The 25,234-nt window shown below is 51.3% G+C and overlaps 1 protein-coding gene across 3 annotated transcripts in view; it reads right to left on the bottom strand.

Moving 5' to 3' along the window:
- The window catches only part of CACNA1D (calcium voltage-gated channel subunit alpha1 D), a 351,497-nt gene that overhangs the window by 48,453 nt on the left and 277,810 nt on the right, over window positions 1–25,234 (bottom strand). For all 3 annotated transcript variants that reach the window (XM_075549013.1, XM_075549014.1, XM_075549011.1), the window contains 8 exons: window positions 22,816–22,922; window positions 20,456–20,543; window positions 19,809–19,916; window positions 19,665–19,717; window positions 18,566–18,712; window positions 16,565–16,766; window positions 14,328–14,486; window positions 7,063–7,173 (listed from right to left, as the gene is read on the bottom strand). In XM_075549013.1, the coding sequence (XP_075405128.1) occupies window positions 7,063–7,173; window positions 14,328–14,486; window positions 16,565–16,766; window positions 18,566–18,712; window positions 19,665–19,717; window positions 19,809–19,916; window positions 20,456–20,543; window positions 22,816–22,922 (975 nt within the window). The remainder of the gene's footprint in view (window positions 1–7,062; window positions 7,174–14,327; window positions 14,487–16,564; window positions 16,767–18,565; window positions 18,713–19,664; window positions 19,718–19,808; window positions 19,917–20,455; window positions 20,544–22,815; window positions 22,923–25,234) is intronic.

Below are 25,234 nucleotides of genomic sequence, written 5' to 3'. Positions count from 1 at the left end.
GGCACAGCAGCAGTGCTCTCTGGCCTGAGGTTCAGAATGAGGGTAGAGCACGTTGCCCTGGTCGTGGGAATAGACGACCCAGTGAAGGGAGGTCCAATCCAGGCAGGCTTTTGAGAAGCATGCTGGAGGAGAGGCTATGGACGTGCTCCCTACTCTCCTTTGAAAGAAGCCCATGCTGCCAACAGGCTCAGCCTTCTATTCAGCTCTGGCTCCTCCCCCTCCTCCTTGAAAACACCTCCAGCCTTCGCCCTTCTTCCCGTCTCCCACAAACACCACCTTGCTCGTCCACATTTCCGAAGAGTATGCAACCCTAACCTCCTCATTCAACTGGGCCCGTCCACTTTCTTTCCCTCCTCCAAGGCTACACCATGTGCCAGTTCCTGGAGAGACCTTCCTCAGACCCCCCCACCGTGCTGGCACTGACTCCCTCACGCATTCACTGGTGAACACTGGGTCTCTGTCTGCAGGTCAAGCCCTCCGAGATGAGGACTGGCTACTATCCCATCCCCCCTCCAGCCCAATGCCCGGTCCTCAACTCAGGAAGTGCTAGACGCGCCTGCTCGGCGCCTGTCTTTCTTCAGCAGCAGGCTCTCCACTGGCCATCTGCTTTGTCTAGCTCTTGCAGCAAGACTGAAGGCACAGCATCTCCAACATTATGACTTTGAAATCTCTATGTGAGGGGACTTCAAAAAGTCTGTGGACAAATGGGATGGACAGATCATGGAAATTCCCCCACAAACTTTGGAAGCCCCCTCGTGTGTGTCACTCAGTGTACGTCTTCTTCTGGGCTTGGCACACTAGGGCCCAGTGAGCGCCCCTGGCCTCTGGGAAGTCGTGGACTACAGAGGGGTTAGGAAATGCAGTGCGCAGAGCTGGAGGGCTCTGGTTTCAAGAGAAACACTGCCCAGGTCAACAACTCCTGCCTATCAAACAGCTGTGGCTTTTCACTAAGTTTTAAATGTATTTTGGAAATAAAAATTCAAGCCTGGGTTGTCTAAAGAGGACCCCAGACTGCTTATAACCCTCACCAGGTGTTGCTGCTCAAAATAAACCTCCACGGAAGGTCCTTTGACGTGTCAGGTCCTGCGAACATGTGATGGGATCCAGGCCCAGAGGGCCTTTGCCTTTTGTGGAGGCACAGACAGCGAGCGCTTGCTGGATGCCTGGCTCATCGGAACAAGGAGCTTTTCTAGTTACTGTTCATCTCTGCAGGTGCAGTCACAGGGGAATGAGGCCACTGAGAGAGACTGTCTAAAACCCCATCTTAAATCAGGTAAGACTTTCTTATCCAACTACCTTGGCACCTGATCTACTCTCTTTGAATCATGCCTCTTTCACACTTTTGACCCCGACCACCCTCCTTTCAGATGTCTAGCTCAATCTCCGTGGGCTCACAGAGACACAGAAGAACTGCGCCTGCGCTATTTGATTCATATGCTCCAGTGTCGCGGGGAGGCCTGTTTGCAAGCTACCACAGCTCATAGCTTCCAGCTTCTCTTCGCATGCATTCGTCCGTGGTGATGAACAATGGAGCTTCGTCGTGGCTCAGAGATGGGTGGAGGGCTTCTTCCGGGACATGGCCGACCGTGCGGCTTCTTTCATCGCGCTAGTCTTGCAGCACCAAGTCAGCAGAATACGTGTTGTCCCCAATGCGCCTGGCTGCCACCTATGCAGCACCCTCTTGCCATCATTTATGTCTTCATGGACAAGTAACGCAGTTTGCTGACTGTAGGACAGAGCCTGACCTCTTCTTCCTGGACTTATCAGTAACTCCAGAGCTGAGGAGTGTGGCAGATGTCTCCTTTCCTCCAGAAAGGTGTGCATGCCTTCAGTTGATGCTCGCTTCTTAGCAGCAGTGCCGCCCTGCCTGCATCGGCACCAGGCACTCCGCTTCCCTCCTGCTACGTCTGTGGCCCTCCTCCACCCATCTCTGTGCCAGATGTCCTGCTCTCCTCCAGGGCACACCATCCAGTCTGAGGCCAAGCCCACCACTTCTGCCCCACATGCCGCTTCCTCCTCGGCACTGCATTCCGCTAGAGCGCCCATCGCGTTCTCACGCTTGAGTCGTTCCCGGAAGGCTAGAAGCTTTTCTCCACTGAGGCAATTCTAGCAGACTTTAAGGATGTCTACACCACTTTACTGGGCCACCAGGTGCGCTTACTGCCATGGGGGTTTTTTGGCCACAGGACTTTGTGACAACCTCTCCAACTCTGTCCCACTCACAAATGGTGCCGACTCTACAAGGGCCAAACTTAGTGCCCTAGTCAACGTGATGAGAGGCTTGAGTTGGTGGAGGTGACTCGTGTCGTAGGCTCTGACCAGGTGGCCCAGCAAGGGGTGCAGGGGAGGTGGAAAATACTCACCCTCCCTTTCTTCCCCCAGATTGTCTTCTGCTTAATTAAATCCCTGTCAAGTGAACATGACTCAGCCCCCCACCCCTTTCCCACCAAAGTCACCATCAGCTACACAGGAAGCAGGAGCCAAGACGGGCTCTTCGCCAGAGGGTTCATGTCCACTGTGCTGTCTCTGCTTACCCAATTCTGACAACTGAGGTCTGAGGCCAGGGCCCCTCCAGAGGAAGCAACAGTCAATTTAAAATTGTTTTCTTTGTACAGTTCCACTTGCTTAAAAAGACCCAAGTCAAACACATATAAAAATAGCGTATTACTCAGAAATGGACTGACTCCACAAATTAAAATCACAAACCACATTAACGGGGATCTTAGGGTTGGCCTGTGCTCCTCTCTTTCAGAACCTCGTTCTGATGGTCAATGCCTGCCTCCTTTCTGACAGTGCACTAAAAGGCAGGTAGGTCCTGGGTGCTGGCTGTCCCTGGACCCCCAGGACACAGCACAGGCTTGGCCTGTGTTAGGGGGCAGTGTAGGGGGAGGCAGGAAAAGCAGCCTGAATCACGGCTCTTTTCAACAGCTGATTCTCTGAAAAGGTCTACAAATGGCCCGTCTTGTGCTGTTCACCCCAGCAATCAATCTCTGCCGCTGAGCAGTTTCTGTCAGGGATTGGCTGGGCACATCTGGCCCATGGTGAGACACAGCACCAGGTCTCGGCAGAAGCAGTCACTGGCAGCCTTCTAATTAGTACACCCGCTTCCAGAGGTCAAATGAGGTCTTAAGGCCCGTATTCCGTGTTGGTCATGCGATGCTGTTCCTCTGTCCAGATGCTCTCTGACAGAAAAACACTGCTCAGCCCCATCCATGCATTCCTTTCTTCCATCCCTGATATCTCCCTAGTGACAAGTATGCAGCAGGCACCAGACTAGGCACAGGAGACACCAGATGAAGAGCAGCTAGAGGGCTCAGGTGCTCATGCAGTTTAGCGGAGGCAGGAATGGAGTGCTGCCAATAGTGACCCCTCACGGCTCACACCCGACAGCTGCACACATGGAGGCCATCATGGGCTCCCCCAGGCTGGGCTAGGTGAATGGGGTCACAGGTGAGAACTCTGGAGGCAGGCCTTAAAGGACCACGGAGTTGGAAAGGCCTGCAGGCAAAAGCACGGGGCCCCAACCTCTAGCGATTCTGCAAGAACAGCTGAGCGTGAAGGCGTGAAGAAGGAAGGAGTGGCAGGAAACAAGGCCACTGTGACTGGGGTTGAACAGTGTTTGGTGAGGGCTTGGGGAGTTAAAGAATGCAATGGGTGGCCAGCGACCTACTTTCAGCAGAGGAGCAGCAAATGCAGGTTTACAAAGGAGTGTGTAAAGGCTGGAAGGAAAGGGGCTGAGGCAAGAAGCAGGGAGATCACTCAGAAGGAGTCCCCCACCTTAGGAGAGTGAGCAATGCAGGTCTGGAAGCCTGAGGGGTGGCTACTGAAGCCCAGGATGTGTGCATGCTGCAGGGCGAGGTTAGCTTCCGCTCTGAAGGAGCAGGCTGACAGGTGGAGCCCAACCTAAACTCTAGGAACGATTTGGCCTCGAGGGTTACTGCCCATGAACACAGACAGCTGAGCTAGCTGTATGCTATTGAATAACTGAATGAACAAAGCCAGGTCTTCCTTCCAGGAGTGGGACAGCACCCCCAGGACCACGGCTGGGGCTTCACCACGAAGTCTTATTCCAAACAGGGCCTGGGAGCAGGCAGGACTGGGTGCGCAGGGCCCACCATACATACAGCTTCCTCATGGAGCATGGGAAGACCTTCTTCTTCCCTCCAGGCCTGCCGTTCTTTATAAAAGGCCAAGGGCGTAAGTGCGACACTTCTGAGGTCGAGTCAGGATCGCAAGGCTTTAAGGACACAGATCCAGGAACCAGTGTGGACCTCCAGAGAAAAGCACACAACCCTGGCAGGACAAACCCATGGGAATCCCTCTGCTGGAAGCCTGCGGAGAAAACTGGAGACACCCAGAGCTGTCGCAGCCCAGAGCCAGTGCTCTGGCACAGCCACTTCCTCCTCCATCCCCTCCTTGGAGCAGGAGCAGCTCCAGCTGGGCCACTTCCTGGAGGGAAAGGGTTGTTTTCTTACCCAGATTACAATCCACTTTTCCAAAGCCCTAGGGGGTGTGTAGCTGCTCTATGCAGAAAGCATAGAGGGTGCAAGAGGTCAGTCCCCAACTGCAGGATGGTTCCCGCTCTGTCATTTCCCCTGGGCTTTCCCATCCCCTTCTGCTCTGTGCTCACAGCCAGCTCCCTCCACCTTCTGCACCAGCCAGGCCCACCTCACCTTGCTCCCCTCCCCACATCTGACACAGAATTCTCTCCGCCTCACCTTGCTCCCCTCCCCCCCCCCCATCTGACACAGAATTCTCTAAATGTGTTCCCCCTCGGAGACCCCTGGGTAACAGGAGTCAGGATTCCTGGCTGTCTTTAGGCCTGGTCTCCCAGATTGTTTTCTTGCCACTAGTATGAATTGCATCTGTCTTCACTTTCTGCATTTGTAGCAACGAAACAGACACTGCACTGGCCAGGCACCCCCATTCACAGAACTCCTCACAGCAACTCCCCTCTCTTTCCTGAGGGAGAAAGCAATGGAATCAGCTGGGACTTCCACTCAGCCACGATGTGGCCTCCTTGGGTGCCGTCCCTTTGGGAATGTGTGTAGCTCTATCCCTCAGCCAGACCAACCCTCTGAGGAGGAGTGGGTGGCCTCACCGACTCCCCATGGGAGACAGCTCTCTTAGGCGTGGCTGGTTCATACTGAAGAGAAGAGCCAGGAAAAGGGATTGATTCAGGGCTTCACTTCTGAGCAAAAGGATGGATCCCCTGTCGTTGAGCTAGTCACTGGCTGCAGGGAGCAGGGCAAGCAGGCCTGTGAGGGTGGAGACTGGGATTCTGTTGCATAACAGTTGTTCTCAGTGCTAATCTGAGGTTATCTTACATGGGGCCAAACTAGCTTGCTGAGTCAAATGACACAACAGCCCAGCTTCCAGCGGAAATCGCCCATCTCCACGCTCTGATCTACTGGAGCTGATTAAAAGTTAACTCCTCCCCCCTCTGGCGTCACTGGGCTGCTCTCACGAAGCAAGCACTGTGCTCCCAGACTGCCAATGCAGGGGTCTGCCAGCAGGCACCTCCTCTCTCCCCCACCCCCACCTCTCTCTCTCTCTCTCTCTCTCTCTCTCTCTCTCTCTCTCTCTCTCTCTCTCTCTCTCACACACACACACACACACACACACACACACACACACACACACACACACACACGGCCGCGCTGTGGGTGAATGCGCTTTCTCCTCAGCCCAGAGCAAGCTTTAGAAAGTTATGGAGACTTATCCATGGAGAAGGAAGACACAGGGAGTCTAGGAAATGTCCTTACTTCATTTCCCAAGTATGGTCAACACTCTCAACCAATGGCCTTTCCACCCGGACAGGCAAAGGTTGCTCAAAGGAGGACAGGCAAGAGGGAGGCAAACTCCAACCTTAAAGAGGACGTTACAAGGTGAACGTGGGGAAGGGGAGGTTTTGATGCACGGAGATATGGACAAGTCACAGTAAATTCCATCTGGCCATGCAAAGTGTCAAATTTGACCCCACTGCAATCAACCCAGTTAATCACTTACTAGTGTCCTTTCTTTTTGGTCCACAAAGATCTGATACAGATTGCATCACAATTTGTACAAATTAGAGAAAGGAACAATTTTGAATTAGAATTCCATGTGAGCTGGGGAGCCTGTGAGACCGTCACTTGTTGAGCTCAGCGTGATCTGACTGGCTTGCACACAGTTGCTGACTCAGCGGGCTCTGCCATGTGCTCTCACTGGGGGCTCGGAGGGCTCTCCCAGGCCAGACACCGTGGGGCTCAGGGCCCACAGGCCAGCCAGGATCTGCTCCTCTAACGTTTCCGGAAAGTGCAATGATGATGGGGACAGAGGCACGAACTGACACTTAAGGACAGACCGCACATAAAATCAAATCTTCTCTCCGCAACTCTATGAATTAGGTTTGTTCCTGTCCTCATTTTTCGGGACACCATATGCTAAGGAGCCTAGCAGGTTCTGTGCAGCAGATTTCATGTCTTGCTCAGCTTTAAAGTGAACATTTTCTAAGCTGAACAACCAGAAGACCTGGAAGCAGTCTGGGGCATGTCAGGCCCTTGCTTGGTCTGGGGGGTGGGGGGTCTGATGGTTCTCCATAAAAAGGTGCTACAGACCGGGAGCACACCCAGCCCGGGTCTCTTGCCGCCCAAGCCCTGAGAGTAGAGCCAGGCCCATTTTCTATTGTCTGAGGGCTCACGCTCACATGCCTCCTCCAGGGCACAAGTAATGAGGCAGGTTTTTCCTGGAGACAGCTGATCTCGCAGTTTCTAGTAACAGAAAATCAACTTAAAAAAAAAAATCTTTGTACAAACTCCAATCCTCTCCTTCCACCCCCCCGCCCTGCTCAGAATCATTCTTCATGAGCTATTTTCCCAGATGTATGCAGACACCCTAATCAGATTTTAACGTTCCGAGATGATAACCCACTTAGCGACTAGGTCAAGTCAGCACAATGCAGTAACAGTAACACTCAAGGCCAACAGGAAGTGGGCGCTTCCTTGGGGGTAGCGGGGCGGGGGTGGGGTGGGGGATGGCGTGATTCAGCAACAGCCTTTGAAGAGAGGGCTTAGCGCTCACCTTAGGTTTAAATGCAATGACTTTCAAAACCATCTCCACTGTGAAGACCCCAGTGAAGACCATGTTCAGGATGTCCATGGCGTCATTAAACATCTTCGACTGCTCATAGTGCTGTGGAGGGAGACAGAGCACAGGTCTCTGAGGCTGGGCTGCAATCTGACAGGGGCAGAAGAGAAGGCTCCCCAGCCCGCTGAGGCCCTGCAGGAGTCCTGCGCTCAGCCAGGGAGACCATTTCTCCAACCCAACACTCTCCCCAGTCAGTGGCTCAGTTGGATGAGCACTGCCACTGCGAGGCCCCCTGGCCAACAAGCCCACCCACCTGCCCCGAGCCGGCCGACTCCCTGGGGAGGATGAAGGAGAATGGGCTCATCATGACCTAAAGGTAAAAAGGGAACACAGCACACGTTTTCTCTGTCAAAGAGTTTACAGAATTCATTCTTTCTTCATATTTCACATATAGGTGGCATCTGTATTTCAGCCCTTGACCAAGTCATTACAAACCACAATCATGTCCCTGGATCAAGGTAGAATTTGGTTAGGGAAGAGTTTTATGCTGTTGCCGTGAAGGGCTTAGCATATGCCCATTCAGTGGATGCTGAATAAGGTGACACTGCCTGGAACCCACACTGCAGTAGCACATGATGTGCAATCTTCCTCATTCATAACAAGTGCCAGGAAGTTATCCATTGGTTGTGGGGGTGGGGTCGGGGGTGGATTCAGCGGTAGATTTTTTTGTTAACAAACAAATTCTTTATTGTCAACTAGGTGGAGAGTTGTCTACATTTCAGAGGTAGAATTCTTGTCTTCTTGGCAGTGTCACATCAGTTCCAGCTCACACGGACCTATGTACAAGGGACTAAAATGGACTGCCCCACAGTCCATGGCCAACCTGGTGCCCATCGTGCAGCCACTGTGTTGGGACTTACTCTTGTTGGCTGATCTTCTACTGTAACAAGCAAAGACCTGTCCTTTCTGATAACACATGAAAGAATGTGCCACAGACCCCTGCCATCCTTATTGCCCAGGCACATTCTGGCTGTGTGTCCGTCAGGGCACCCTTCCAAGGCATCCATGTGCCATGGCTGTCCTTGCTCACCATCGGCTCTCAGGGCACAGCAGCGCGTGCAGCACCCGCGGTGCAGGGTGGGCTTGGAGGACAGCTTTGCTTTCAGCACTTGAAAGACGTTGTGTGCAGATTTGCCCAAGGCATTATGTCACTTGCGTTCCTGACTGCTGCTTCCAGGAGCACTCAAGGTGGACCCCAGTAGAACGAAATCCTAGACAATTTTCATCTTTTCTGTCTATAACGTTGGCTAATGGCCAGTTTGTGAGGGCTTTTGTCTTCTTCAGGCTGAGAAGTAATCAATACTGAGCATTGTAATCTTTCCTCTTCCCTAGCTTGTGCGTTCCAGGCCTCCTCACGTTCAGCAAACAAGGTTGTATAGTTAGATCAGTGGTTCTCAACCTGTAGGTCATGACCTTTTTGGGGGTGAAACAACCCTTTCACAGTGGTCGCCCAATTCATAACAGTAGCAAAATTACAGTTATGAAGTAGTCACGAAAATAATTTTATGGTTGGGGGCGTGTATCACAACAACATGAAGGACTATATTCAAGGGTCTCAGCATTAGGAAGGTTGAGAACCACTGAGTTAGTTAAATTTATGTCAACTTGATGTATTAAAGTGTCGGGTGGTATCCACCCTATCAATTAGGTCACAGCCTGATGATGCCACCCTGTGGATGTGGCTTTCTCATAAGGAGGCCCTACTGACTTTAATAGCTGCCCAAGCCCTGCCATGTTCGCACCGACCTGGGATCCACCTATCTCGGCACCCATCGGCCTGCGATCTTCCTGCATTCTGCATCATTGCGCATGGCTGTCTGAGTCTGAAGGGGGACTTACAGACTAGTATTAGGCTTGTGGACTTGATATGGACTGAGTTAGGATGTTATTTCTTGATATCAAGCTCTTTCTTACACAGACATGAGTGTCACTGGATTTGTTTCTCTAGTCAACCCAGCCTCACGCACAGGCTATTAATGAAATCTCCCTCTGATCCAGATATAGCATTCTTCTTCATCCTGTTCAAGCTCTCAGATTGTTTGCTCAGCATACAGACTGAGTGAGTGTGGTAAAAGGATACGCTCTTGTTGCCCACCTTTCCTCCTAGGCAGGAGACCTGGGTTCCATTCCCGGCCAATGTGCCTCCAGAGGAGTTACCACTTGTCTGTCTGTGGAGGCTTGTGTGTTGCTATGATACTGAACAGGTTCCTGCAGAGCTTCTGCCTAGGATGGACTAGGAAAAAGGTGTTGGAAATCTACTTCTGTCGCCACTTGTCTGCCAGTTTGCTGGCTTGTATGCTGCCATGCTGAGGAAAGCTCTGTCACCGGTGTTTCAAATACAAAGGGAGCAGGTTCTGAGAGAGCTCCGGACTAAGAACAGACGACTACGAAGAAATACGCTACCCACTTCAGAGGAATTAGCCACCGCCAATCCCATGGGCAGCACTGAGCCACTGTCAGTGACTGAACATCAAACGACCAGCAGCAGCAGAGCACTGGCGGAGAAGGTGCCAGGCGTTGAGCCCCTTAGGTCAGAGGGCTCTTAAAACACGACGGAGGAAGAGCTGCCTCCTCAAGGCAGGTCAGTCATAACAACACAGACAGAGTAGAACCTGCAGCAGGGACGCCTGCTGGCGGGGCATGGCTCAAAAGGAGCAGAAGCTGCAAACATCAATTCATAATTGGAACGTGGAATGTACAAATCTAAGAAAATTAGAAGTCACTAAAAATGAAATAGAACGTGCCAGTAAAACTGTTAAAAACAAATTAGTAAAATGTAGAGAGAAAGAAAGAACCGGAATGTATAGTTATTCTAGGCGTCAGTAAGCTGAAAGAGAGTGGTACCGGTCATTTGGATCAGAAAATCACACGGCTCGCCCGGCCAGGAGGAGCACAGTTGAGAGGAATGGCGCTGCACTCGCCATCTCAAGGGACTGTCTCCACTGTCTGTGGCAAGACGTGTATGCTGCGTACCAGGACACCCAGGCAATATAACTAGCATTCAATTTTATGTACCAGCCACTAACGCTAATAAGGAAGAAACTGAAAAATGCGACCAATGTCTACAGTAGGAAACTGACCAAACAGGAAGGCAATCAAGATGCACTGATGATTACTGAAGATTGTCAATGCAAAAGTTGGAAGCAAAGAGGAAGGAACAGTAGTTGGAAAGTCTGGTCTTGATGATAGACACAGAGCTGGAGATTGCAGGCTATAATTGTGCAGGACCAACAACTTGTTAAAAAGAAAATGCCTTTTTAAAAAATTATTTTATTGGGGCTCGTACAACTCTTATCACAATCCATACATACATCCATTATGTCAAGCACATGTGTACATCTGTTACCATCATCATTCTCAAAACATTTGCTTTCTACTTGAGCCCTTGGTATCAGCTTCTCATATTCCCCCTCCCTCTCCACTCCCCCCTCCCTCATGAACCCTTGATAATTTATAAATTATTATTATTTTGTCATATCTTACACTGTCCGTCTCCCTTCACCCACTTTTCTGTTGTCCACCCCCCAGGGAGGAGGTTATATGTAGATCCTTGTAATCGGTTCCCCCTTTCCACCCCACCCTCCCTCCACCCACCTGGTATCACCATTCACACCACTGGTCCTGAGGGGCTCATCTGTCCTGGATTCCCTGTGTTTCCAGTTTCTATGTGTACCAGTGTACTTCCTCTGGTCTAGCCAGATTTTTAAGGTAGAATTGGGATCATGATAGTGGGCGGGGGGAAGCATTTAGGAACTAGAAGAAAGTTGTATGTTTCATTGTTGCTACACTGCACCTCGGCTGGATTGTCTCCTCCCTGTAACCCTATTGTAAGGGGATGTCCAATTGGCTACAGATGGGTCTTGGGCCCCCAATCTGTACTCCTTTTCATTCACAATGATATGATTTTTTTTTTTGTTCTTTGATGCCTGATACCTGATCCCTTTGACACCTCGTAATCACACAGGCTGGTGTGCTTCTTCCATGTGGGCTTTGTTGCTTCTGAACTAGATGACCGCTTGTTTACCTTGCAACGCCTTTCTTAAACAACACAGATGGTGCCTGCGTACATGGACTCCAGATGGAACCTACAGAAACCAAATTGACTCCATCTGTGAGAGGAGACGATGGAGAAGCTCCTGATCAGCAGTTAAAACCAGACCAGGTCTGACTGTGGAGCAGACCACCTATTGCTGATATGCAAGTTCAGACTGAAGCTGAAGAAAATTAAAACAAGTCCACGCAAGACAAAATGCAACCGTGAGTACATCTCACCCAAATTATGAACGATCGCAAGAGCAAATTTGATGTATCAAAATTAATGACAGAAGATGATGATCTGTGCGATGGTATCCACATGATTGGTTATAAACAGGAAGAAAATAAAAGTCACCAAGAAGACAGGAAATAAGGAAACGATCAACGCTTACTCTTAATCATAGAGCAGCAGCTAAGGCACGTGGGAGACATGATGATGTCAAGGAGCTGAACAGAGCATTCCGGAGGGCAGCCTGAGAAGAAAAAGTGAAGTATGATCATGAAACAGGCAAAGACCTGGAGTCAGAAAACCAGAAAGGAAGAGCATGTTGCTCAGAATGATCTTAAGCTGAAAGGACTAAAGAAAAAATTCAGGTCTCATGTTGCAATATGGTCAAAACATTGAAGAAGCAAAAGCAGGAAGCATTAAAACAAGATGGAAAGAATGCACAGAGTCACTGTAGGAAAAAACCACAATCCAAGCCAAAGCCTCCCGACCATTTCAAGAGGCAGCATATGCGCAAGTACCACTGGCACTGCAGGAAGAAGTTCAAGCTGCTCTAGGACCTGACGCGCCCCAATGGAAACGTCCCAGCAAGCCGATGAAGCACTGCAAGCCCTCACTCAGCTGTGCTAGGGAATCTGGAAGACAGCACTTGCCTAACTGACCAGAAGAGATCCGTATCTGTATCCATTCCAAAGAAAGGTGACCTGACAGGAAGCTCAAATTATCAAAGACTATTACGGAGATTACATGCAAGTGAAGTTGGTGCTGAAGACCATCCAACCAGCAGCTGTAGCAGCACACTGACAGGGAGCTGCCAGAGGTTTAGGCCGGATTCAGGAGAGGACGTGGAACAGGAGATATTGTGACAACAGATGGATCTTGGCTGAAAGCAGAGAATACTAGAAAGATGTTTACTTTTGTTTCACAGCCTATTATCAAGTATTCGATTATGTGGATCGTAATGAACTACAGAAAGTCTTGAGAGGAAGGGGAATTTCAGAACACTTCCTTGTGCTCACGTGGAACCTGTTCATGGAACGAAGGACAGTTGTACCAACAGAACAAGGGCACACTGCACGGCTTAATATCAGAAAAAGTGTGCAAAGGCTTTGTGTCCTCTCCCCATCCTTCTCCTGTTCAATCGGTGTGCTGAGCAAACCGGCTGCCAGGGCAGCTGGCTCATAGGAAGCAGACGGTGGCATCAGGGTCTGAGGAGAGCTTACCCACAACGCATGACATGAAGATGACATAGCCTTGCTGGCGGAGAGTGAGGAAGACTTGGAGCCCTGGTCAGTGATGAGCAAGGACTGCCATCTTTGGTAAGGATGACAACCAACGTAAATAAAACCCAAATCCTCACAACCAGACCGACCGGTAACATCACGACAAGTGGAGAAAAGTTGTCAAGGGTTTCACCTTGCTTGGGTCCACAACGATCATGGAAGCAGCAGTCAAGAGATCAAATGACGCACTGCATTAAGTAAGTCTGCTGCACAAGACCTCTTTTGAAAGTGTCGGAAAGAAAGGATGTTACTTTGAGGATTAAAGCACACTGGATCTAAGATGTAGTAGTTTCAATTGCCTCCTACGTATGTGAAAGTAGGGCAACAAATCAGAAGACCAAAGAAAAAGAAATGCATTGGAACTATGGTGCTGGTGAAGAATACTGCAAATGCCCAAAGAGCTCTGTCTCCGAAGAAGTACAGCCAGAATGTTTCTCTGAGGCTGGCAGTATTTGGTCTCCTGGGCTTTGGACATGCTATCAGGAGAGACTGGTTCCTGAAGGACCAGATAAAGTGGAGAGGCGGCAAAAGAGAGGAAGGCCCTGGATGAGGTGGATGGACACAGTGGCTGCCACAATGGGGTCAAATATGAGAACTGTGAGGAGGGGGCAGGGCTGGGTGAGTTTCGTGGTGTCGTACATGGGGTGGCAAGAGTCAGAGTGAACTTGACAGCACCTAGCAACAACGTCTACTCCAAAAGTCCGCCAGTGAAAACTACGAATCACAATGGTCCAGCCAGCAACCTATCATGGGGATGTGCAGGACCAGGCAATGCTTCAGTCTGCTGTGCAATGGGGACACCTTGAGTCAGGAGCCCACTTGATGGCAGCCAATAGCAACTACATACTTGGGCTCATTTCTTACTGCGGCCTTGTTTGATTTACCCAAGTTCCTAAAGTCAGTCAGGGAGAAAGCCTGATGTAGACCTTCATCTCAGCATCCTGGCCTAGTGTGGTGCCTGTGAGAGAACACAGTTTTGGGAAATGGTCACTGTAAATATCATTCTGCAGTCCGCTTGGTCAAACAGAGTGAGCTGTACTGCTTGGCTTCAATGTGAATAAGAAGTAACTGTAACCCACATCAAGTACTGCGTCTTCCGTCAACTGGGAAACTCTCCACCACCATTCTGAGAACTCCTTATGGACAAGAACGTGATTGATTTTTTGTTTTTCAGCAATGGGTGATCCTTCTGTTGGTTCCAAGTCAAAGTAGCTTGACCCTTCCCTATCTCTTAGGTACATACATTGGATACTCCCACTTTAAGTAAGAAAGCTTCAAGAATTTTCAGTAACTTTCCCACCGCCATCCAAGCTGGTCAAGTGAGGAGTGAAACGCCTTGCCTCTCCAGGCCTTGAGGTCTTCACCAGCACTTGGCCGCAGGCCTACAGTCCATGTTTACAGAACCGAATGCCACACTCTGGCTCCATGACATGTCGCCTACCATCATGCTGTCGACATGGTCTCATAAACAAAGGGGCATCTTAAACTCCTCACTCATGTGAACTAGGATGGAACTCTTGACAAACTAGAGCCCAGACTCATCAGGAAAGTCATCCTATACTTTTGCAACTGAGTGGGCTTCCACCCTCAGAATTTGGGGCATGGGGCTGTGCAGAATGCCCAGACTTGATCCCCACAGCTGTTTCCATTTTTACCTGCATGGCCAAGCAGAGTGTGTTGAGCATGATGAGGACAAACATCATGTATTCGAAAGGCGAGGAGTTCACCACGTACCAGAACTTGTACTGGTAGGGGTTTTTGGGGATGTATCTTCGCAAAGGACGGGCTTTCAAGGCATATTCAACACACTGGCGCTGTAATGGCAGAAAAGAACAAAACTGGAGTTTTCCTGTAGGGAAGAGGACATAGTTCATGTCTGCTCTGAGAGGGCCAATTTGCAGCTCCTGGGAAGGAGCCGGGGGCACTGGTGACCGCCACTGTGATCACCATCCTTCCTTCCCCGGGCACCGCTCTGAGTCACTAACCAAGCTGCCTTCCTCCTCCACCGCAATGACCCTCAATGCGCCTGTGGGTAAGCAGGGTACTTAGTGGACATCATTGTACTGAAGGGACAGTGAGGCTCAGAACTTGTAACGGTCTTGCCTGACAACCTGAAGTAAAGGAGTGGAGGCACGAGGACCTGATCTAGGTCTCAGGGCTCCTTTCTTCTGCACTGTCAGGTTACACTTCTAATTCTCAGGCTTATGCTGTTCTTCGGAAGCCCTGTAAGTAATGAGAGGCACAGAAATCCCTAAGAACGCACCCCCAAGGCCACCAGCCGCGGGCGCTGCTGGATGGAACACCTATCAGGGGCCTGAACGTGTTCACTGTGACGTCTTATGGTGAGCCACCTGCGTCCATCGGGCCCTTGTCGTGCTAGTCTCCTAGTCCGCGTGCAGTCGTCAGGAACAGAGGCTGAACGGGGTGGGGTGCATTCTTCCCCTCACCCCAGGGAGAGAGGCTGTTCTATCCTTGCATAAGCTCAGAAGGAACCTCCAATCTACAGAGCCTTCAGTTCAGCATCAAGGTCCTACTTGTTCCCAGACTCTGTAAAGGCTTCCCATGAGGCCTGCTTGCACTCTTGGCTCCAACTTCAGGCAGGAACCTGGATCTGCTCTGCTCTTGCACGTGGCCCCACCCCCCACCCACCCCCACTTGAGCCTGAAATGGAACCCTTAGAGCTCTGACGAGGCCTGGCTGGTTGGACCCGGGTCTTGTCCTGACACAGGTGGGCAGGTGGGCAATGAGGTGGATGACCAGGCCTTCCTCTGATGTGACTGGTGGGACCTGAAGGGACTGACTCCCTGACAACTCAAAGTAGTATTGTCCTGCAAGCCAAGAGCACACTGTCCTCACCGCCTCTGAGGGACACCCACACCCAGGACTGACAGCCCCACCCTGCACGACCATCCTCCCGAGGAAGCCCAGGCTGGTGGAGCATCGTCAGATGAGAACACTACTGACAGGACTGTCAGAGGACGTGTGGGTAAGAGGGCCCCCAAACAGACTCGTTTGAGGGCTTCGAGGACCCTCTCAAGAGTAAACCCATCATTCCGTCAGCTTAGCGAGAGCGCAAGGCCCAGATGTACCCAAGGTCACAGAGTGGCCCAGGGAGCAGGATGGAAACCTGAGTCTCCGTGTGGTCCTGGAACCAGAGCCAGCGCTCCCACTCGTATCGGACCAGCTAAACCGCGGTCTGGGGAAGTGGGGTTGCTGGCCAAGCTGAGAGTTCATGGGACTTTCCTTGCAGTGCCACAGGGACTTTTCCCAACTCAACTGGTCTTCACCAGGGGCAATATGGTTCCTTACGAGACAGCTGGAACTTTGTGGAGCTATTTTCAGTTGTCACAACTGGTGGGGACACCACTGGCATTGGGAGGCCGAGTCAGGGCCGCTGTCAAACTGCCTACGGTGCACAGGGCACACGAGGAGAGACTCGCTCAGCCCGTGACCTCAGCAGAGCCAAGGTGAGAAACACTGCCCAAGTGCACCCAAAGATGTCTTCCAGAAGGGGCTGTGGAGGTTCGGGCGGGTGTCTGTTGGCTCTTGGGCATACCCCTACCCCCACCCCAAGATTCTCGGCTGTCCCTGGGGTCATGGCCATGAACTAGGAACCATGACCCAGGCCTTCTGTGGCTGCTCAGCCCCGGGTGTGGTGACCGAGCACCTCATTACAAAGTCTGATGTATATCTAGAAGCCTCTCTGTCTGCGTCGAGGCCTCAAAGTGACTCAGAATGTGCTCTGAACAGGGCCCCTCTCTGGACATGGGGACAGGGGTTGGGGTGTGTGTGAGTGTGCGGTGTGGGGGGCAGTGGGGTAGGAAGCAGTCCATAGAGGAGGCCACTGCCCTACTTGCTGGAGAGAAAGAAGTCCACACAGTGTGACTCTCACCTGGTTCTTGTCCAGCTCACAGTTCTTGTACTCCTTCTCCCCCTGCTCCTGGAAGGTCACGATGACGAAGCCCACGAAGATGTTCATCATGAAGAAGGCCACGATGATGATATAGATGATGAAGAAGATGGAGATCTCCACGCGGTAGTTGTAGACTGGGCCTACATTCTCCCCGTTGGAGTCGATTGCCTTATACAGCAACCTGGAGGGCAGAGAAACCGAGTGAGCCCCACGCAGCCCTGTCACCCTCCTCTTCTGCGCTTCTGTGTCACGCAGGCTTCCCCGCTCCTTCCCAGGAGCCCGTCCTGAGGCTGCTGGAAGCCAGCCCGGCTTCGGGGGTTCCTGGTGGCAGTCCCCCGCAGCCCAGTACCTAGGGGCGGGAGCACCTGGATGCTTTTTGATGGAAAACCCAAGAGCTTCACAATCATGTATTAGCACCCCTCTCTGTTCACAGGAGAAGGGAGCAAGAGGATAGCAGGCAAAGGCATGGGTAGAACCGAAAGCCATGTTCACACTGGGCAAAGACAACAAGCGACCAGTCAAGGCATCTCCAGAAAACCGAGAGATGGCCTCCACACAGAAATAAGCACTACAACCAAATCTATGCCCAGAACATGGAGCAAGAAGTAGGAAATTACAAATTCCATACTGCTGCAAACACAATACTTCTGAGGCCTCCCACTCATGGCAGGGGAGGGGGCACCCCCATGTCCTCTCATTTCAGCTTCACATTCCTCTGGCAGGGCAGGCAGGACCCTCCTCCTCAGTCTATGGGAGCTCAGGGAGGGGTGTAAGTATGCGGGCTTCACACGGTCCCTCCAACCCCCAAGCCTCAGGTCTGTCCCGTTACCCCTTGGCTGGCATCCTGATGTACTACCATACAGGGCCCAAGACCCGAGGCTGAAGCCGATGTCTCTACAGAGGGAGGGCCTAGATTCTGGTCTCTCTCCTCCCCAGGAGCAGTTCCCTAACAAACTCCCCGGGAACAGCCTGAGGTGGGTCCCCCTGTCCACCGCTGAAGCTCCTCTGGGTGCAAAAACTCGACATTCCAGATTCCATACATGTGTTCTGCTGGCAGGAGCTGGAGTGTTGAGAAGGCTTCATGGGGCAGAGGCAAAGGCATGAGAGACTCTACCTTCTTTCTACCTTTCTTCTTTTACTGTCACTGGCACTCATGCGGTTAGGTAGGCCCTTCCGTGTCTATGCAACTCTAGTGTCCTCCACCCCACACTCCCCGTGGTACTTCCCGGCCTGGTGTGCTACATGGAGCATATGTGGAGAGCCTATTTTATGGGCGAGTGGGGATGCCAGGTAAGAGATGGGCACGGGCCACACCGCGCATGCCCTACTGCTCAGTAAGTGCCTGTCGGGTGGAGGAAGAAATGGAGAGAGGGGTGGTTTGGTGTACTATCGAAACTGCGTCAGGAATTGTGGAAGGGAAGTTTCACTGGCATGAAGATTTTCGTGGCACCTGGGTAGACCCCATTCATACCCAGAGGGGCTCCCGCACCCAGAAGCCTGGGGCCTGTACTGTTGATGCTTCACAAACCCCAGAGTCCTGTGAGTTGATCACAAAAGTTGTCATTGACTAACCAGGAGAGCAGTCCATGGGCCAGCGAGGAGCCCTGGTAGAGCAGCCATCAAGTACTCAGCTACTAACAGAGAGGTTGGCAGTTCAAACTCACCAGCTACTCGACAGGAGAAAGATGCAGCCACCTGTTCCTGCAAGGGCTCCAGCCTTGGAAACCCGGTGGTACACTCCTGCTCTGTCCCATAGGGTCCCTATGGGTCAGAATTGACCCAACGAGGGCCACCTGTCTGTTGTATGGACCACAATGTGGCTGACAGGCGAAGGTAAAATGCGAAAGGGAAAGCCTGAAACTGTGGAGAGCAGACGAACTGGGGCATGTTCTAGGAGAGATGTCCCCCTCCCTCGCCCCAGCAGTAGCAGGAGAGGGAAGCAGACAGGCCACGAGCCCACAGCCTCCTGGGAAGACTTACTCGGGCCAACCCTCAAACGTGGAGACCGTGAAGAGTGCCATCATAGCCGACAGGACGTTGTCAAAGTTGAAATCACTATTTTGCCAGATCCTCTCACGAACCACGGGGTTATCAACCTCCCCGTCCTTGTAGAGAATGAACAGCCCCCTAGAGAGGGCAAACAAGCACAGCTGGTTCAGGATTCGCAGGTCAAAAGGAAGAGCAGTTTTCAGCCAGTCACACCTGCCCCACTGTTCATCTCCAGGCCACAGAACTGAGCTACAGACTGTCTGCATCCAGCCTTTTCTCATCCTGCATTCAATCTGAGAGGCGCCCTGGTGGTGTAGTGGTTATGTGTTGGACTGCGACTCACACAGTTGGCAGTTTGAAACCACCAGCAGCTCTTCGGGGAGAAAGACGGGACTTTCTACTCCCATGAATAGTCTCAGAGATGGGGAAGGAGTGCCTACGCCGCCGGGGTGGGCGTGAAGGGTGCCTGCCTGTGGGTACCGTCATTGCCAGACAGTAGTTAGCCTGCACAGGGGCTCTGTACTGACACAAGGGTCCCTGATGGTGCCATGGCTTGGGCAATGGGGGCAGCTAACCACAAGGTCAGCAGTTCATCAAATCCGCCAGCCACTCTGCAGGAGACAGCGGAAGCTGTCTTCTTTTGTAATGACTTACCGTCTCAGCAACCCTATGCAGGGTCACTCTGAGTCCTAACCCATCAGATGACATTGTTTGCTTTGTGTGTGTGGGTGGGGTGGGGGTGGGGGGAACCTGTTAGCTACATCTTTGGAGGGTGGGAAGACAGGGACGTTACAGTCTTAAGCAGGAAGCACTGGTCTCCAGGCTGCTGTTGAATCCTTTGTAGGGGATCTCAGTGGCCATGGGAACATGTTGGGGGTCTTCAATAGATTATGTCAGGATTTCTCCCCCATACCCCTACTCACCCACTCACCCCACACACAATCCACAAGCTCCACACTGAACAGCACTTTAAAAGTTGAGCCCATTAAACCTCGTACTCTTCCATGCTACAACTTTGGAAAATCTAGCACTTCTCCAAGGTTTTTCTTTGCGCTTCCAAACGATTCATTCTTGCTCCCAGGGCACTCACCTGCATTCCTCAGGGTTACTTTTGGCTTCATCTGTGCAGCGATAGAACTTTCCCTGGGTACCAAACAGACAACAGACAATGTGCGGCTTTTTCTCCGCAGAGAGGAGCCAACCACCCTCTCGGCACGCAGGCCCCGCCCTCTACCTTGAACAGCTGCACCCCAATGCAGGCAAACATGAACTGCAGGAGGGTGGTGACGATCATGATGTTGCCAATCGTGCGGATGGCCACGAAGACACACTGGACCACGTGCTGGGGAAAGAGGGGTGACGTCAGCAGGGAGGACCGCCACTTCCTTTTCTCACTTCAGGTACCCATGAGCTAAGGTTCACAAACCCTGCTGAGAGCTGCCCATCAATCTTAAGGGCTTTTCCAAACTTTCCATCCCCTCGCTACTCGTCAGAGAGTGCACATGGGCCCCACATTGGATCCCACCTAAGAACTGTTACACAAACAGCACTGTCTGACCCACAGCCCACAAGGTCCTCCTGTACCCCTCCCCAAAGCAGCTTAGGAAAATGCAAATCCACTGGCTTTTTTTTTTACCACACCCATGAGGAGAAGTGTAAAGACTAAAATAGAGGCAGAGAAATATTTTTAGTAATGGGAAAAGGAACAAATGTTAACTAGATAAAGTAAAACATTGGGATGCTCTCGGGATACAGGCTAATGGTTTAGAAATTTCCTCTGCTCCACTGAAAAACCCACAGAGCCTCAGTCTAGCTCTGACCCAGAAAAGGCAGTAATTACAGTGAACCCCAATCCAAGAAAGCCCAGCCTGGAATCAAAACCTTAAGTCCTTTTGCTCTGTTGATGGCCCTGAGGGGCCTTAGAACTCTTAAGACCCTCAGAATCTTCACCACCGAGATGGCACTGGATCTAAGAGGAGAAGAGGCAAAAGAGAAAGCAGAATGAGTTAGGGCTGTACAGAAACTACTGATTCCACTTGACCCTCACGTTGATACCACTGTAAGAGTGTGAGATCTCTGTGCAGTTGAATGACCCTCTCCGGGACTCACAGACCATCCCCAAGCTTCTCCTCCCAGAGCAGCCACGCAGCGTCTCCCTGGAACCACACCCCTGGTCCCTTGCAGAGGCCAACCTGATGCAGCTAACCTTGACAGAGACACGATCATCTACTTTGTCTTAGTCTTTTTACTTAATTTCAACTCTAGATACTACTTGGATTTCAGGGTGGTTCTTCTTCCTGGTTTTTCTGGTCTAAAGTTTGGAAACCTACGGCAGTGCGTTGGTGCTGGGACTTTCTGGCCACCAAGGATTTCAACATCTGGATGAAGAAATGGGTAGTTGTGGCCAGTGTGGTGTGTATGACAGTCAGGGTAAACCCAGTCGGTATCAACAGGGGAGCATCGCCTGGCAGGGAGCCCGGGAAGAACTCTCCTTTTCAAAGGCAGAGCAGGGCTTAGCTACGATGAGAGGGGATTCTGGACCTAGGAAGCAGCCTGCCCAAAGGTCCTCGCTAAGAGTGCCTGCAGGCATGATGGTTCAGTGTGGCTGGACCATTCGACCAGGAGGAAGTGGGTAAGCCCTGTAGAGCCTAAGAATTCATAGGAGTTGTAAGGACACTATTTCCACGTGACGGATGCATGACGCCCTACGCCTGGGCAGCAGTGGGAGGGGAAGACTGCAATAGAGGCTGTCTCAGTCAGTTTCCTGACTGGGAACGAGTTCCTAGTTACTGTCAACTGAGAGGGTGGCTATGTACATCTTGAGCCACATGGGTCCTGATTTCAGCAGATGGAGCATGCGGGAAAGCAAGGGCACACACACAGGCCCCCTGGTGCCTCTGGCCCAGACACCTGGCTCTGGGAGGCAGGCAGTGCTCGGCCCTGGCTCTCTCCCCACCCTAAATCCCCAGATGGAATGTAAAGGGACTTGGACATGGGCCTGCAGCATGGTCCCCTCGTAGCTTAAATGTTGCAAAGGCCAAAGGGAAGCAGTCATCACAATGGTTGCATCTTGGAGATCAAGGGTGGGGGTGGGGGGGTTAGATGTTTAAAATGAAAGGGCCCCAGAGGTCCAGGCACCTAGCGTCAGTCTGGCTCTTTCCCCCGTTGGAGTCAGAGTGCACAGACGGCAACACCCAGAAGCGAACAGGCAGTCTGCCCCCATGAGGACAGGCAGCCTCGGGTACCCTCCACAAGGCCCCCTGTGAGTCAGAGTGGATCCAATGGCATGAGCTGGAGTCAGTTCTGGTTTTGTGCTTGTGGTTGGCATGCTCACACACACCCCACAGTGAAAAAGAAAGAAAACACGAGGAAATGTGAATGAAAGCCATTTTATGCCAACCACAATGTAAAATACAGCAAACAATCCACAGTAAGCTAGACTTCATACTCACTGGGGTATCAATAATCCAAAGGAGGGCTGGAGAGGATGTGGAGAGACTGGAGCCCCGGTGCACCACCCACGGGATGTGCAAGGGAGCATCCACTGTGGACGAGCAAAAGGTCTGATACAGAGCTGCCCTATGTTCTAGCACTTTCCACTCATAGATGTGTCTGTGTGTACGTATGTGTGTGTGCACATATATACGCATCCGTCCACACAGAAACCTGCACACAGCAGCATCGTGTCCCCCCCCCCCCCCCACGCGAGGCTGTGGGTCGCGCTGAAAAGAAGGAAAGTACTGACTTAGAAGCTGCAGCGCGACCGAGCCTCGGGAACAGGGGCTCGGGGAAAGAGACCTCTCGCCAAAGGTTACGTGCTTTATTGCTTCATTTACATGGCACCTCTGGAACGGGCACGCCCGCGAAATCCCTGGGTATGAGAGGGCCCAGGGACAAACAGAGGGTGACTGCTCATGGATCTAGATCTCATTCTGGGGTGATGAAATACGGTAAGGCTGACCGTGGTGATGGTTGCAAATTTATGGGCATACACTACAAATCAATTGTGTATTTGGTGTGAACTGTAGGATGCATCAGTTGGAGCTTAATAAAGCTGGCATGTAATAGCAACAACAACAAATTGCTTCAGTGCCCCCTAGCATAGGAACAAATTTAAGTAGCCTCTGTGTAACTAAACACCACCATCAAACTGATGCTCAGCCTCTAAGAGTCAGGTGAAATTCTCTACATGAACCCACCCAACTGCATGCACCCCTCACACCTACACACAGAATACTTACTGAATCCCAAATGACACCAGAGACACCCCCACCACCAGCATGTCCAGCAGATTGAAGTAGTTCCTGCAGAAAGCTCCTTTGTGAAGGAAAGCCCCAAAAGTCGTCATCTACAAGCAAAATCATGGGCACTTCACGATCTCTTCTCTCCAGGAGAAAAGAGATCTAAGCTCTTTACAGAAGTGTGAGGAAAGTCCTCCTGCACTGTCAGTGTGTGACTTTCGGAACCAGCAGGGCTCAGCGCCAAAATCATCTGCCCATCCAAAAAGCAGGCGAAATAGCAGTTTATTCAGTTAAGTCTTCTTTCCTGCAGACCAAGTGAGCCCTATGACATTACTGGCACGTCCGAAGAGCCCCACCACAGGAGAGGCTACAGATGACGGTATTAGTTGGAATATCATGGCTACCCAGACACAGGCCTGGAGGTCCAAGCACAGCCTGCGCTGACCCAGTTCAGCCTTCCCCTTGGGGGCTGGGAAGATTTCAGAGGTCACAGTGTTCACTGGCTCTCTTTACAAAGACCCAGGCATCCTGCTCCCAAGGTAGAGCCATGGGTGCACCTCCAGGCCCAAGCCACCTACCCACCCACCCACTTTAAACAGCACCTCTGCACCCAGTTCCTGCTGGGAACCCTGGCCATGCTGGGCTCTTGTCCCCAGCAACTGGCCGGGTGGGTGACTGCAGCACACAGCCTGGTGCACCAGCGGATTTTCACAGGGATTGCCCAGCATTAAAAAAAAAAAAAAAAAAAAAGACTATCCAGAGTTCCCTCTTTATGTCAGGAAATCAGGTGAGAACATGGAAATGTGGAAAGGTGAGGAGAATTGAGAAATCACCACGTGGAGCTGTATGAGACTGTGACAGTCTACCCTTTTTGATCCACATGAATGGCAGTTCCACATGGTTGAACGAAATAACCTTGAGTCTTTTCCATTCTCTGAAAAAATACCTTTCAAAAGGAGAATGGATCACAAGAATTAAGTCACTGTGGCAAGTATACCAAAATTCAAAAGCAACTCTCTCTTCTCCACTGTTTCTTTTGCCTTTCCCTTTTCCTTCTTCCTCCTCCTCCTCCTCTTCAATAGTCCTGTGTGCTCCGAGGCTCCAAAGCCTAAGAGTAACTTCCTCTAGCAGCTGAAACCTGTAGAGAGCGAGCTCAAGCTTCAGGGAAGCAGGCTGGCCACGCGCACTGTGTCTCCAGTCCACTTGGGGAGGAGAAGGCAAGCTACATACGCTGGCCCTCGGGCCTCGGGAGAGGCAGGGAGAGTGGGTCCACACCCAGTCCTTCTGCAGGGCTCTCGCGAGACCACCTCACAATCTGGTCACCAGCACAGTGTGCAATTTTCACTCAGGAGAGAAATGTCACCCACACTCACTCGTGTCAAGGGGGAAAAACAACTTGTATTTTTTTTCTGTCTAAAGTTAAACTGAGATTGGTTGGTTGCTTGGCTTTGTTAAAAAAAAAAAAAAGCCCAATTCCTTGGTGATGTTTATCTGCAGTTTCATGTTATAGAAGATTTTGTAAAGAACCCAAGTCTGACAGTGGTCTAAGATGGAACACATCTTTTCCTGGAGGCAAAAGGTCCATTTTCCAGCTCGTCTCCCCACTAGAAGCCAGGGCAGCGCTGACGGTCCTCAGGGTCATCTCCTTGAAGGGGGGCCTGCGCCTACCCTGTGGGACTTAGCAAGTCTCTCGGGGTCATCGGGTGCCCAGGCTCTCTGCTGCTGGTTTCCTGCACTCTGAGCACAAAAGACTGGGCCCACCCACTGGGAAGCGCTCACAGTCAGACACAAACCCATGCAGCAAATGGCAGCTGCCAGCTCATGCCTGGGCACTACATTTAGATCTCCCATCTACAGGGCACTCTCTTTGCTGTTGTATAAATAAATGTATGCCCATCCATTAAAACAGGGATGAAATAGCTGAACACAAAGAGAGACCCACGTTCGCTTGCAAATCCTGTTGCAAGACAATAGCTTGTTACTAGTTTAGGCCACTGAAGACGTAAACCGGATCTAAGAAACACGCCCTTCACAGGGTAAAGGCGCTTCGTCTCTGGATCTGAAGCCAGGGAGGGTGGGAGGAAGTTCACACGTAGCGATGTATCCATTATTCATTGACAGAGGTCAAAGAAGATACATATGTATAATTGTCTTTTAAAAGGAGAAAAATAGAACCTCTGATCAGTTTTAGGAAGCAAAAGTCGCTCCTGCATGCATTCATTCCGAAGTTAAAAAATAAGCAGCAAAAATAAGTTGGAATAGTTTACAGGGGAAAGAAGTCCTCTGATTATGAAAAAGTTGATCTTTTTCACAGGAAAGTCAAAAGCACTTCATGCTCGGCTCCCGTGAATCCCACACAGGAGGAATCCGTCAGCACACGGCTGCTCAAGTAGAGCCTGTTACCTTCAAAAGGATCTCA

The sequence above is a fragment of the Tenrec ecaudatus genome, chromosome 4 (assembly GCF_050624435.1).
Source record: "Tenrec ecaudatus isolate mTenEca1 chromosome 4, mTenEca1.hap1, whole genome shotgun sequence".
NCBI classification, from domain to species: Eukaryota; Metazoa; Chordata; class Mammalia; order Afrosoricida; family Tenrecidae; genus Tenrec; species Tenrec ecaudatus.
This window is presented reverse-complemented; position numbering and strand designations above follow the sequence as displayed.